Below are 15,774 nucleotides of genomic sequence, written 5' to 3' on the forward strand. Positions count from 1 at the left end.
CTGAATATCACATGATTTCTCTTGCTCTTGTAATCCCGTTGTGGTCAGGAAGCCAAAAGTAGTTATACGCAAAAGTAGTTGTGTAAACAGTGTAGCACTGCGAGCTATGTTGCTGACGTAACTCACGGTGCCTCCTTATTTGTGTTGGGGAGCCCTCCTTCCCAGATGGAAATACCCCTTAGATTTTTTGGCAGAAAAAAGAAAAACATATACCCTCAGTTTTTTTTTTTTTTTTACCATGGATTTTCAGGCCATGTTTACAGACTATAGAGGAGATTCATCACCTCACCTGTGCTGAGGAAAAGTTGACCAGTTGCCCATAGCAACCAATTAGATCACTTCTTTTATATTTTTCAGAGCTCTTTTCAAAAATGAAAGAAGCGATCTGATTGGTTGCTATGGACAACTGGTCAACTTTTCCTCTGCACAGGTTTTGATGAATTTCCCCCTATCTTTATGGTGTGTGAACATGTCCAAATGCCACAGATTTAGCCACCATTTATGCCACCTATTTACAAATACACAATACAAAGACTAAGTGAACTTCTCTCCATTTTATCTGCTTTCAGGTGGGATTTTTATATTGCCCACACCAGTTACTTGCCCCGGCTGAGTTTAGAGGAGCATCACATGCTTGAAACAATCTTATTTTTCCATAATTTTGAAAGGGTGCCAATAATTTTGTCCAGCCCATTTTTGGAGTTTGGTGACCTTATTTCCAATTAGCTTTTTTTCCTCCCTTTTTTGGTTTAGTTCCAATACACACAAAGGGAATAAACATGTGTATAGCAAAACACGTTACTGCAATCCTTTTCTGTGAGAAATACTTCATTTTCTAGAAAAATGTCAGGGGTGCCAACATTTACGGCCCTGACTGTATGTTATAGTTGCATATTTTTCCTGTATTATTGCATTACTATTTTTCCTATATCGTTAAGTATTATACAGTATATTGTCCACCTATCTCATTTGGTTTAAATTAAAGGGGAATTCCAGCTAAAGACATCTTATCCCCTATCCAAAGGAAAAGGCATAAAATGTCTGATCGCGGGGGGCCCGCCACTGTGCCCCCCCCCCCCCCCCCCCCCGTGGTCTCCGTGCAGCACCAGCAGTCTATGCAGGGCTGCTGCTCCAGTCTTAGAAGCCTCTGTGTTTCCGAGACTGGAGATAGAACATCATGTCATGCCCCCTTGTGACATCATGACATGCCCCCTCTATTCATGTCTATGGGAGGGGGTGTGACAACCTCACTCCCCCTCCCATAGACATGAATGGAGGGGCGTGGTGTGACCTCACTTCTCTAGTCCCGGAAACACAGAGGTGTCCGAGACTAGAGCAGCAGCCCCCGAAAAAATTACGGGTGCTGCACGGAGATCGCAGGGGATCCCAGCAGCAGGCCCCCCGCGATCAGACATCTTATCCCCTATCCTTTTGAATGGCGATAAGATGTCTTTAGCCGGAATACCCCTTTAACTACTTTAAGATTATTTTTTAGTGTGTTGGAATAATTTTTTATTAATAGTGTGTTGGAATAATTTATAATCAAAGAGATCCTTATATGTATTTCTATTTTTCTAGGCAAATCCCACCTGGCAATAGTACAGCGGGTGAACAATGAAGGAGAAGGGGACCCATTTTACGAAGTCCTTGGGATTGTTACCCTGGAAGATGTTATTGAAGAAATCATTAAATCTGAAATCTTAGATGAAACAGATTTATATAGTAAGTTAAAGTGATATGTTTGATGGAGGGGTTCATATCTGCTTTCCAGGTGGTCGAAGGTAGGGGAGAGATTTTTGGTTGCTTTCCTGGTGGTCCGGAGTAATAGATATTTACTATATAATTGCTTTCTTGGTGATATATGGTAGTCAGGGTCTTTTTCCTGCAATCTTTGTTGTCATGTTTTTTTTACCTATTACTCCATCTACTGAAACATGTTGTTGTCTTTTAATCTGTTTCTTTTTTTTAAATAAAAAAAATGAAACAGATTAAAAGACATGTTTTTCATTTCATTTTTAGTACTTGGGGGTTGCCATCTTGCCTAAACCGTTTTTAACAGCATGGACATAGGCGACATTAGACTGAAGCTGTCCCATTGACATAAAAGGTGTCTGGCCATGCTCTGGGACCTTTAGAGAGGTCCTTCTAGAGGGAGGTACAGTTTGATCTGTGACCTTAAAGGGGTACTCCACTGGAAAACTTATTTTTTTTTTTAATCAACTGGTGCCAGAAAGTTAAACAGATTTGTAAATTACTTCTATTTAAACATGTAACACGCAGAGGAAGAAAATCAACCCGGCACTGGCTACAATAGAGGGTAATGCAGCTTCGCAGCTAAAATATGCTGTCACCTTGTATCGGCAATGATGGGAGGCTGATATGCTTAACTGGTGGTGCTACACGTGAAACAGGTAAGTCCAGTAATGCCACACAGAAATGAGAGATACATACAGAGCAACTCTCCAAGGACTAAGATGATGCCAAGGAGCTTTATTCCATCCATCAAATGAGGCACATGGGGAGGCCGGAGAGGGATCCTGTGGGGGAGCAGACACTAATGGGCCATGGACCGTATCACGCTTCACAAACGCTTCGTCAGGCCCCTGCCGCGTCTGCCGTATGATCCGGTTTTCTAGCGTCCCGTGTGCTGTTGCCATAGGGATGGTGTGTATACAAAAACCATACAAAACAATGTGAAATAGTGCACAGGTGAGCTAAAAACATAAAAGATCTAACTCTCAAAGGAGCAAGCAAGTCTGGACACTCAATTCATTTTTTGTCAGTGAGCCCTAAGGGTCCGATGGCATCCAATCACATAATCCACGTGCTTCTTTTGACCAGGAGTGTATCATGTCATGTGAGCGATAAAATGTGGGGCTCCGATCCCTGTCCGCTAAGACCTGATATGGTCTCTGATCCTATGAAATAATGGGTGAATAGTTTTACCTATATGGTAGTGACCGCAATCACATACCAAACAATAGACTACTTATCTGGATCTGCAGGTAATAGGCTGTTTAATATGAATTGTGTATCCTCCCAAGGGGACAGATCTACCTTTCATATAAAGTGATAATAACAAGAATGATAACAAGAAACCCACAGGAAATACATTTTTCTTTTCCTTTACCAATACTCCTATGAACGAGATCGTTAAACGGATCATTCATAGGAATTAGTATATGTTACAAAAAGACCACAAAACCTATTATTACTTACAAAAGTAATAAAACAATTGGGAACTTCTTGTCGTCAGACACCAGACCCATATTGAATTTCACATGTGGATCCTGTTCCTTTTATTCACTTAATATGAAAGGTAGATCTGTCCCCTTGGGAGGATACACAAATTATATTAAACAACCTATTACCTGCAGATCCAGATAAGTAGTCTATTGTTTGGTATGTGACTGCGGTCACTACCATATAGGTAAGAATATTCGCCCATTATTTCATAGGATGAGAGAGCATATCAGGTCCTTGCTGACATGTCTGGGAGCCATAATAAGGATCCTAATAAGCTACGGTTTGCTGCCTTGGAAAGGAAAAGGGAAGGATAGACATGATACACTCCTGGTCAAAAGAAGCACGTGGATTATGTGATTGGATGCCATCGGACCCTTAGGGCTCAATGACAAAAAATGAATTGAGTGTCCAGACTTGCTTGCTCCTTTGAGAGTTAGATCTTTTATGTTTTTAGCTCACCTGTGCACTATTTCACGTTGTTTTGTATGGTTTTCGTATACACACCATCCCTATGGCAACAGCACACGGGACGCTAGAAAACCGGATCATACGGCAGACGCAGCAGGGGCCTGACGAAGCGTTTGTGAAGCATGATATGGTCCGTGGCCCATTAGCGTCTGCTCCCCCACAGGATCCATCTCCGGCCTCCCCATGTGCCTCATTTGATGGATGGAATAAAGCTCCTTGGCATCATCTTCTTGGTCCTTGGTAAGTTGCTCCGTATATCTCTTTTCTGTGTGGCATTACTTCTATTTAAAAATCTTAATCCTGCCAGTACTTATTACTTATCAGCTGCTGTATACTACAGGGGAAACTCTTTTCTTTTTGAATTTCCTTTCTGTCTGACCACAGTGCTCTCTGCTGACACCTCTGTCCATATCAGGAACTGTCCAGAGCAGGATAGGTTTGCTATGGGGATTTGCTCCTACTCTGGAAAGTTCCTAAAATGGACAGAGGTGTCAGCAGAGAGCAGGATTAAGATTTTTAAATAGAAGTCATTTACAAATCGGTTTAACTTTCTGGCACCAGTTGAATAAAAAATAAAAAAAAAATGTAGTTTTCCAGCAGAGTACTCCTTTAAGCTATTGTGTGCACCTCTGTTATCTATATGCTACTGTCACCTTTCACTTGTACTTCAGTTTGTGATGATAAGGAGGAGGCTGTTGGGAAGTGATCTGTACAGAATAGGAAGTCTCAGCTTGGCTGGAATGGAAATTGCAAGATCTCAGAATTATTTTAAAATAAAGATAGTAAAATGAAAAGGAAGGGTAAGCCGCTGCCAAAACTCTTCATACAGCAGCTTATGTCTCTGAAGTCAAAAGGATTGTGTAGTTGAAACCCAGCATGCCTGATCCATCTCCCCCCTAAATTTATCTGTTGTCCAGTCCAGCAGAAGTTAGTAGGTTCAGCACTTTTTTGACTTACGCGTATGAGGGTCTTAAGTCAATTACCCCCTACTAATAAAAAATGCATCAAAGTACCCCCTAATTGTATGGGTGCCACAAGGACAATGCTATGGCCCCTTAAAGACTTGGCATGTAATTATAGGGGTACAGGTACCATAGGTTGGAAACCTAGAATAATAGTTTGGTCAGGTAAGTGCAATGTGCTAATTTTTTTTCAACCACCATCTTGTCAAAAATGTCAAAGATTTTGATCAGTCTGAGTCTCTGTGTTGTTCCAATTTGTTAGATGAGGCTGGGCGAGGCGTGTGGCTCGGCATGATCTCTGTCTCGCTGAAAGAGACCATTGTAAGTCTATGGAGCTGGTTTCCTGCAGCCAGATGGAGGAGTGGAGTGGAGGGGAGTAGTTTTAGGCCTCAGCATATTACTGAGAGGAGGAATAGAAAAACCCAATGAACGAATCAGTCAGATTTAGAAAATAGGCAAAAATCAGTTGTGAAGGGGGAGGAGAACATTATCTGTGATGGGGGAGGAGAACATTATCTGTGATGGGGGAGGAGAACATTATCTGTGATGGGGGAGAGAACATTATCTGGGATGGAAAGAGAACATTATCTGTGATGGGGGAGGGAACATTATCCATGATGAGGGGGGGGGACATTATCTGTGATGGGGGAGAGAACATTATCTGTGATGGGGGAGAGAACATTATCTGGGATGGGGAGGGAACATTATCTGGGATGGGGAGGGAACATTATCTGTGATGGGGGAGGGAACATTATCTGTGATGGGGGAGGGAACATTATCTGTGATGGGGGAGGGAACATTATCTGTGATGGTGGAGGGAACATTATCTGTGATGGTGGGGGGACATTATCTGTGATGGGGGAGAGAACATTATCTGTGATGGGGGGGGGACATTATCTGATGGGGGAGAGAACATTATCTGTGATGGGGAGGGAACATTCTCTGTGATTGGGGATGAGAACATTATCTGTGATGGGGGGACATTATCTGTGATGGGGGGACATTATCTGTGATGGGGGGACATTATCTGTGATGGGGGAGAGAACATTTTCTGTGATGGGGAGGGAACATTATCTGTGATGGGGAGGGAACATTATCTGTGATGGGGAGGGAACATTATCTGTGATGGGGAGGGAACATTATCTGTGATGGGGGAGAGAACATTATCTGTGATGGGGGGGACATTATCTGTGATGAGGGAGAGAACATTATCTGTGATGGGGAGGGAACATTATCTGTGATGGGGGAGGGAACATTATCTGTGATGGGGAGGGAACATTATCTGTGATGGGGGAAGGAACATTATCTGAAATGGGGGAGGGAACATTTGGGGGACATTTATCAAACCTGTCCAGTGGAAAAGTTGCTGAGTTGCCCATAGCAACCAATCAGATCTCTTCTTTCATTTTGCAGAGGCCTTGTTAAAAATGAAAGAAGCGATCTGGTTGGTTGCTATGGGCAACTCAGCAACTTTTCCTCTGGACAGGTTTTGATAAATCTCCCCCAATGGAGAGAACATTATCTGTGATGGGGGAGAGAACATTATCTGTGATGGGGAGGGAACATTATCTGTGATGGGGGAAGGAACATTATCTGAAATGGGGGAGGGAACATTTGGGGGACATTTATCAAACCTGTCCAGAGGAAAAGTTGCTGAGTTGCCCATAGCAACCAATCAGATCTCTTCTTTCATTTTGCAGAGGCCTTGTTAAAAATGAAAGAAGCGATCCGATTGGTTGCTATGGGCAACTCAGCAACTTTTCCTCTGGACAGGTTTTGATAAATCTCCCCCAATGGAGAGAACATTATCTGTGATGGGGGAGAGAACATTATCTGTGATGGGGGAGGAGAACATTATCTGTGATGGGGGAGGGAACATTATCTGTGATGGGGAGAGAACATTATCTGTGATGGGGGAGAGAACATTATCTGTGATGGGGGAGAGAACATTATCTGTGATGGGGGAGAGAACATTATCTGTGATGGGGGAGAGAACATTATCTGTGATGGGGGAGGAGAACATTATCTGTGATGGGGGAGGGAACATTATCTGTGATGGGGAGAGAACATTATCTGTGATGGGGGAGAGAACATTATCTGTGATGGGGGAGAGAACATTATCTGTGATGGGGGAGAGAACATTATCTGTGATGGGGGAGAGAACATTATCTGTGATGGGGGAGAGAACATTATCTGTGATGGGGGAGAGAACATTATCTGTGATGGGGAGAGAACATTATCTGTGATGGGGGAGAGAACATTATCTGTGATGGGGAGGAGAACATTATCTTTGATGGGGAGGAGAACATTATCTGTGATGGGGGAGAACATTATTTGTGATGGGAGAGAACATTATTTGTGATAGGGGAGAACATTATCTGTGATGGGGGAGAAAACATTATTTGTGATGGGGGAGAGAACATTATCTGTGATGGGGGAGAGAACATTATCTGTGATGGGGGAGAGAACATTATCTGTGATGGGGGAGAGAACATTATCTGTGATGGGGGAGGAGAACATTATCTGTGATAGGGGAGAACATTATCTGTGATAGGGGAGAAAACATTATTTGTGATAGGGGAGAACATTATCTGTGATGGGGGAGAAAACATTATTTGTGATGGGGGAGAGAACATTATCTGTGATGGGGGAGAGAACATTATCTCTGATGGGGGAGAGAACATTATCTGTGATGGGGGAGGAGAACATTATCTGTGATAGGGGAGAACATTATCTGTGATAGGGGAGAAAACATTATTTGTGATAGGGGAGAACATTATCTGTGATGGGGGAGAGAATATTATCTGTGATAGGAGAGAACACTAATAGACAGGAGACATGACAGGAGCGGGGCAGTGTGCAGATCTACCTCCCATGACAGGAGCAGGTGAGGGAGGTGCAGAGATGCGCCCTGCCCACGTCTGCCTTCCCCTCCCCTCGATGTATCTTCTGCAATTTCCGAACAGCTGAGGGGAGGAACGAAAGCAGGACTCAGTTCAAGACCTCACACCAGGACCCCCACAGATCACAACTTGTCACAAGTTTCTTAAAGTGTAGGCTACCTTTTGCATGTAACTTCCAAAGTGACATAAACAGAGTAGCCTACGGGGCTATGCTATTTGGGTAACACCATTGGGAGTTGCGGAAATTGCAAAACTTCCTTGCTTCGGCATCTTTTGGCTTTCCCGACTGCTTCTGGCCATCACAGACAGGCCCGAGGAGCCGGAAAAGGCATTAGAAGAGATGGGACAACCCCTTTAGGTCTCACAGCCCTCTCAGATTGTCACCCCGGCGCACCCTGTCTTTGGCCTATAAAACTTTTCCGTAACATAGTATTGTTTTTCTCCTTTTTTGGAATCCCTGCTTCTTTTCCTCTTACACTCTATTTTCAGTATCCGGGATAGGTGTTTATTGGTTATAGCATCAACACAAAATATGTAGTGTTATTGATGTAGTTGTGTGTGTTCTCTTTTAACCAATTTGTGTTTTTCTTTCTATTAATTGTATCAGCTGATAACAGAACAAAAAAGAAAATTACCCATCGAGAGAGAAAACAAGATTTCTCTGCTTTCAAGCAGACCGACAACGAGATGAAGGTTAAAATATCACCACAACTTCTCCTGGCTATGCACCGTTTCCTAGCAACAGGCAAGTTGGGCTTATCACAGTGTGAGATCACTAACAATCTCCGCACTGGCTTCAGACTCTGGATAGGTGCACAAAGGGTAGTGACGCTTGGAGTCATTCCTAATGGGTCTTCTGTGCGAACACGTGCTCTAACTTCCTCTGTGCGATCGTGGCATTCTCCTTACCCTCCGGCAGGGCACAGGGTCAGTCTTTTCCATAATAAACAGAGGATTTCAAAATGGATACATAATATAAGAAAAAGCAAGATATTTTATTGGCAAAGAAAGGTGGTGGTGGGGGGTGTTGTTAATACTTGTATATGCAGGTGTGCTTGTTAACCAGTAATACATTCATAGGGATCTGTGAATGTTCGTCTCCAGGCAAGTACATATGTCATCCAGGGAAAGGTGGGTGAAGTATGGGAAATCCATGAAATAGTTAAATTCTGGTGAAACTTTGCTTGTTAGGGACCTTGGTAAGTCCTGATATCGGGGCCTTAATTTTTAGAAAGTCTAAGGCACTGGGGCTTTTCATCTCCTTCCAGTTTTTCCAACTTTCCCAGATCAGCACAGGTGCTGAAGACAGCTTGTTTACTGGGTTTAAAAACTAGGTGAGAGTCAGCCTACAAATGAAGCTGTAAGGAACTTGCGCCACTGATAAAAGTTTCAAACAAGAGATTTTCAGCCTCAAAAGGGAAGACTGTAACCTGTGTCTCACATTTGGTGACTGTTGCGTTGGGTGGCTCGTAAAAACCTACCTGTATAGACTGGGAAGAGAGATCTTTATAACTGGAGCTGGACAAGCAGATTTTTTTTTTGTTCTTGTCTATAAGTATAAAGGCTGTATTTTGTTTGTTACTGAACAATGAAGACAGGAGAAGCTCTGTTCAAACGTTACTGCCATGTCCCTGCTACTTTTCACCTATTTGAATGAGTGTGTGTGTATGTATATACACACACAACTATCTATCTATCTACAGCAGTGTTTCCCAACCAGGGGCCTCCAGATGTTGCAAAACTACAACCCCCAGCATGCCTGGACAGCCGTTGGCTGTCCAGGCATGCTGGGGGTTTTAGTTTTGCAACACCTTGGAGGCACTTGGTTGGGAAACATTGATCTACAATAAAAAACCGAAAGATGACCGCTCCTGTGTAATCAGTGTCACCATGTTACAATATTGCCATGAATATAGTTGCCATACTCAGTGTTCGTATATAGTAATTGATCATACATTGTTCCTTCCCCCCCCCCCCCCAGCAGAAGTGGATGCCTTTAGCCCATCTCAGATGTCAGAGAAGATTCTTCTGAGGCTGCTCAAACATCCCAATGTCATCCAGGAACTAAAATTCGATGACAGGAACAAGAAGTCTCCTGAATACTACCTCTACCAGCGTAATAAGCCGGTGGATTACTTTGTGCTGGTTTTACAGGTCAGACTTGTAGCTACCATCAGGTTTTGTAAACTAATGCCCAAACTCTGTGCCTTGAAGTCATGTTGTGATTTATTGAACACGATTACTTAAACTCCAAAGATCTATTAGTCAGCCAGATTTATGTTTATGTTGTTATATTGAGTGTCTGTGCTCTGTACCGTATTTATCGCGGTACCACGCACCGGCCTATAACTCGCACCCTCATTTTACCAAGGATATTTGGGTAAAAAAAAGTTTTTTACCCAAATATCCTTGGTAAAATGAGGGTGCATGTGTGTGCATGCGTATACCCGGATACACCCCCAGGAAAGGCAGGGGGAGAGAGGCCGTCGCTGCCCGCTTCTCTCCCCCTGCCTTTCCTGGGGTCTAGAGCCCTGCAGCCACCGCTTCTCTCCCGCTGGTTATCGGCGCCGCTGCCCGTTCTCTCCCCCTGACTATCGGTGCCGGCGCCCCATTGCCGGCACCGATAGCCAGGGAGAGAGAAGCGGCGCCGGCAATGGGGCAGTGGCGCCGATAGCCAGGGGGAGAGAAGGGTCAGCGGCACCCATTGCCGGCGCCGCTGCCCCGTTGCCTCCCCCATCCCCGGTTGTATAATTACCTGTTGCCGGGGTCGGGTCCTCGCTGCTTCAGGCCTCCGGTGTGCGTCCCCTGCGTCGTTGCTATGCACTGCACGGCGCGGCGCAATGACGAGTGACGTCATTGCGCTGCGCCGTGCAGTGCATAGCAACGACGCAGGGGATGCACACTGGAGGCCTGAAGCAGCGAGGACCCGACCCCGGCAACAGGTAGTTATACAACCGGGGATGGGGGAGGCAACGGGGCAGCGGCGCTGGCAATGGGTGGCGCTGCCCCTTGTCTCCCCCTGTCTGTCGGCGCCGCTGCTCCATTGCCGGCGCCGCTTCTCTCCCCCTGGCTATCGGCGCCGGCAAAGGGGCGCCGGCACAGATAGTCAGGGGGAGAGAACAGGCAGCGGCGCCGATAGCCAGGGGGAGAGAAGGGCCGGCAGCAGGGCTCTAGACCCCAGGACAGGCAGGGGCAGAGAAGCCGGCAGGGGCAGAGAAGCCGGCAGCGCTGGCGGTCTCTGCACCTGCAAAGCCGCTGCAGTTCATTGATTTAAAACGCCCGCTTTAAATAATTGAACTGCAGCGGCTTATCGGCATATAACATGCAGGTAGACTTTAGGCTAAAAATTTTAGCCTAAAAAGTGCATGTTATACACCGATAAATACGGTAGGTAAAAAGGTCCGCGCTGGACCCCCTTACCTTGGTGGCCTTATAAGATCTGATCTTTTAAGGGTGCGTTCACACTGAGCAAATCAAGAGGAATTTACGTGCAGAAAAAATAATTTTCTATTTGCGTGGAAATCGGGGAGAAAGAAGGGATGTTTTTTTAAGCCATTTCCGTGCAAATTCCGCGTGAAAATGATGTCGGGCAGAATTAATTTTTTTTACTATTGACTTCTATTGATTTCTGCTAGCGGATTCCGCTTGAAGAATGAACATGCTCTTTCTTCAAGCGGAAAGGAATTCAGTGTCGGAATGCTGCTAGCAGAATATCCGATATGTGAACAGGACAGCGGAAAAAACATTAAAGTCAATGGGCAGAGGAGATGTGCATTAATGTGGAGCGGAGAATTCAAGAGGAATTACTCGAGTAAATGCCTCTTGAAATACTCAGTGTGAACGCACCCTAAGGGTGAAACCAACCCCATGTAGCCAAGACCAAAACCTCAGGTGATGGCCAATAGCAGCACAATTTACTGGGAAAATTCAGAATTTGCCGGTTTGGGGCTGGAGTAATGATTTAGTATGTTTACTTACTAGCAGATGTGGAAACCACTTTACCAGTTGTATACTTTATTGTTGCTTTGCTATATGACTTTGTTGAGATGAGGAAAGCCATATTCTATGTTTATCTGCAGGGTAAAGTGGAAGTGGAAGCCGGGAAGGAAGGGATGAAATTTGAAGCTGGTGCCTTTTCTTACTATGGAGTGATGGCACTCACAGCGTCACCAGGTATCCTGTTTCCACAACTGGTTATGCTGATTCTATAAATGTGTACAGCTTTCTGCCATGTTAAGATGCCTTTTACTTATAGGTATGCACTGCCGTCCTGCAGTAATACTGAATACATTATTAAAGGGGTTATGCAGGAATAAAAAAACAGAGCTTCTTTCTGTCAAAAAACACTCCCCAACTGTCTCTAGGTAGAGTGTGGTTCTGCAGCTCAGTTCCATTAAAGTGAATGGAGCCAAGTTGTAAAAGCACACCCAACCTGGAGACAGACGTGGAGCTGTTTTTGAAAGAAATTGGCTGTGATTTTCTATTCCTGGATAACCCCTTTAAAGGAGATGTCCGGAGCAGACTTTTCTATTCCGTCCTGCCCGGGCTGCAAAATTAGACAAAACAAACTTTTACTTACTTCCATATGTTTCCCAGGAGTTCCGCAATAGCTGATTGGTCGGCTGGGCTGTCTGCTTCCTACTTCCTTTAGCCCAGTACGTCACACGGCGCTTCAGCCTATCACCGGCCGCAGCAATGTCCCGCCTTGGCCGGTGATAGGCTGAAGCGCCGTGTCACGTACCAGGCTAATGAAAGTAGGAAGTAAACAGCCCGGCCGACCAATCAGCTGTTGCGGAATTCCTGGGAAACATATGGAAGTAAATGAAAGTTTGTTTTGTCTTTCTTTGCGGCCCGGGCAGGACGGAATAGAAAAAGTCTCCTTTAAAACATCTCCTTTAAGTTGGATTCTGCTGCAACAGGCATATGATACTCTATCATATTGTATCTTAAAGAAGTCACAAGATAAATATTTTCATACTAAAAATCTCCTCTAAATACTTCCTGCTCTTCCTAGTCCCTCTAGAAATGGACAAGTGACATGTGCTTCCTCCTGATGGGAATAAAAATGGGTATTATGTCATATTTGACCCTTAATGGAAAATACACCATTCACTGCAATCATTGATGTAATTGATGCAAAAGGAATGGGAAAAATAAAAGAAGGACTTATTCTTCTCCTTACTGCTGAATCCATATCTGGCTTTGGCTCAGAAAACTGCATCAGTAGTGAAAAGAGGACTTTTTCCACTTAGTAGTTTTAAAGGGGTTCACTGCTTATGCAAAACTCTTTTCCAAACCACTGGATAGGGGATATGTGTCTAATCGTTAAAGATCTCCAAAACGGGGTGTGTTTCTAACATCTGAGTGCTCCGGCTTCCACCTTCTGAGACAAACTAGTCTTGGGAGTGACCCTGAGACCAGTTTGTCTCTGAAGGTGGGGGCTGGAGCGCTCAGAGATAGGATAGCTGGTCTGTTATAAAAGCAAACTACATTCTCTGGAGCTGAAAAAAGGTAATTTATCCATCAAATGTCAAGGTGGTGGAGCCAACCTGCTGAAGTGCCACAGCCTGGCACGCCTTCTCTCTCGCCCTCACATCCTAGCCAGTGTCCTGTACGTCAGTCAAAGAATGGCTTAGAGGTTAGGGAGAGCGAGTAGGCGTGCCAGGTTGTGCCACTTGAGCACCTTGGCTCCACCTTCTTGACTCTTTCCGCATCTAGGAAATAAAAAGGCAATTATATAGGTTTGGCAACCCTCATCAGCTCCAGGTAAAGTCTGCTTTTATACCCTAATAACTATCCAATGATGTCTGCAGCACTTAGTAGTGCAAACAGCTGACACATTCGCTTCAACCCCAAGATAATCATTTTCATACAAAAAATCTCCTCTAAAATACTTCCTGCTCTTCCTAGTCCCTCTAGAAATGGACAAGTGACATGTGCTTCCTCCTGAGGGGAATAACAATGGGCTTTAATTAAAGCTCAGCTGCAATACCTTACACAGCCTACAGCCATGAGTAGTGCCATTTCCTAAAATCTAGCTTAGTGATATATTTAACAATGAAAAGGTATTATTTCATGCTTCCATTAAAAGTGCACCCATCTTCTTCATTGAGCTGAACTTCCCAAAATACCTTTTCGCTAAAGAGGAGGAAAGGTCTCCAGGCATACTTCTTGAAGGCATAAAATTCATAAGGAAATCTGTAATCAGTATCACCCGCACTTACCTATTGTGCAGGCTTGTAGTACGTGTGATAATAATACTTACCCGTCCCCGCTCTGTGCCTTCCTTCCGCGGCAATCCTAGTTCTTCAGTACATGCAAATGACCTGCTTGGTGCACCGGGGGGGGGGGGGATTTCTAAGTGACGTCTGGCCAGCATCTTCCTATTAACTCCTTATCCCCTGTGCTAAGCCTCTGCAGAGTGGATCTCCATTCTACAGCAGAGGAGGCTCAGCACAGGGGAGGAGGCGTTAATAGAAAGATGCTAGCCAGACGTCACTTAGAAATCCCCCCCTCCTGACCTATACCCAACTCATTTGCATGTACCGAAGAGCTGGGATTGGGCAAAAGGAAGGCACGGAGCAGGGACCGGTAAGTATTATTTTCATCTGTGACACCCACACTTACAAGCCTGTACAACAGGTTAGTGCGGATGATACTGATGACAGGTTCCCTTTAAAGGGGTGCTCCGGTGGAAAACTTTTTTTTTTTAAATCAACTGATGCCAGAAAGTTAAACAGATTTGTAAATTACTTCTATAAAAAAAATCTTAATCCTTCCAGTACTGATTAGCAGCTGTATACTACAGAGGAAATTCTTTTCTTTTTGGATTTCTTTTCTGTCACAATCACAGTGCTCTCTGCTGACACCTCTGTCCATGTCAGGAGCAGGAACTGTCCGGAGCAGGAGAAAATCACCATAGCAACCATATTCTGTTCTGGACAGTTCCTGAAATGGACAGAGGTGTCAGTAGAGAGCTCTGTGGTCAGACAGAAAAGAAATCCAAAAATAAAAGAATTTCCTCTGTAGTATACAGCCGCTAATAATTACTGGAAGGATTAAGAATTTTTAATAGAAGTAATTTACCTGTTTATTTCTGCCACCAGATGATTTAAAAAAATAAAAATAAAGTTTTCCACCGGAGTACTCCTTTAAGGAATGAAAGCAAGTTACACATAATTTCAGGCATCTAATTCACACATCATTTCCCTTTAAAAATGCATTGATCAATGTTCTTTTTAGTGCCAAAAGGTAAAGAGTTATGTAGCGCCATCTTGTGGTGAACGTTGTATAGATATTTGTTTGCCAGTTGAAAGATGGAAATAGTAAATTCAGGTGAAACTCTAAAAACCAGAATATCGTGCAAAAGTTCATTTATTTCAGTATTGCAACTAACTCGTCTGTGGAAGGAAGCATGAAGTGCTCCAAAATCTCCTGGTGGACGGATGCGTTGACCCTGGACTTAAAGGGGTACTCCGCCCCTAGACATCTTATCCCCTATCCAAAGGATAGGGGATAAGATGTCAGATCGCCGGGGTCCCGCTGCTGGGGACCCCGGGGATCTCCGCTGCGGCACTGTGCTATCATTACTGCGCAGAGCGAGTTCGCTCTGTGCGTAATGACGGGCGATACAGGAGCCGGAGCAGCGTTACGTCATGGCTCCGCCCCTCATGACATAACGGCCCGTCCCCTTAATGCAAGTCTATGGCAGGGGGCGTGACGACCGCCACGCCCCCTCCCATAGACTTGTATTGACGGGGGTGGGCCGTTTCATCACGAGGGGGCGGAGCCGTGACGTAATGATGCTCCGGCCCCTGTTTTGCCCGTCATTACGTGCAGAGCGATCTCGCTCTGTGCAGTAATGATAGTGGGGTGCTGCAGCAGCGATCCCCAGGGTCCCCAGCAGCGGGACCCCGGCGATCTGACATCTTATCCCCTATCCTTTGGATAGGGGATAAGATGTCTAGGGGCGGAGTACCCCTTTAATGAAGCACAGTGGACCAACACCAGCAGACGACATGGCTCCCCAAATCATATAATATATTGGGGGGGGGGCTTTGGGGTTTTCATGAGCTGTAAGCCATAACCATCACAATGATGACAAATCACGGCTTGAACTGTCTTGCTTTGTATGTAATGAGTCTCTCATATATATTAGTTTCACCTTTTAAGTTGCATTACTGAGCGAAATGAAC

At 44.7% G+C, this 15,774-nt stretch overlaps 1 protein-coding gene across 2 annotated transcripts in view; it reads left to right on the plus strand.

Annotated features, from left to right (window-relative positions):
- CNNM2 (cyclin and CBS domain divalent metal cation transport mediator 2) overlaps positions 1-15,774 on the plus strand; it is a 134,963-nt gene that overhangs the window by 109,034 nt on the left and 10,155 nt on the right. For both annotated transcript variants that reach the window (XM_056529650.1, XM_056529651.1), the window contains exons 2-5: positions 1,579-1,722; positions 8,187-8,324; positions 9,564-9,733; positions 11,659-11,752. In XM_056529650.1, the coding sequence (XP_056385625.1) occupies positions 1,579-1,722; positions 8,187-8,324; positions 9,564-9,733; positions 11,659-11,752 (546 nt within the window). The remainder of the gene's footprint in view (positions 1-1,578; positions 1,723-8,186; positions 8,325-9,563; positions 9,734-11,658; positions 11,753-15,774) is intronic.

Source organism: Hyla sarda, chromosome 7 (assembly GCF_029499605.1).
Source record: "Hyla sarda isolate aHylSar1 chromosome 7, aHylSar1.hap1, whole genome shotgun sequence".
Lineage (NCBI taxonomy): Eukaryota > Metazoa > Chordata > Amphibia > Anura > Hylidae > Hyla > Hyla sarda.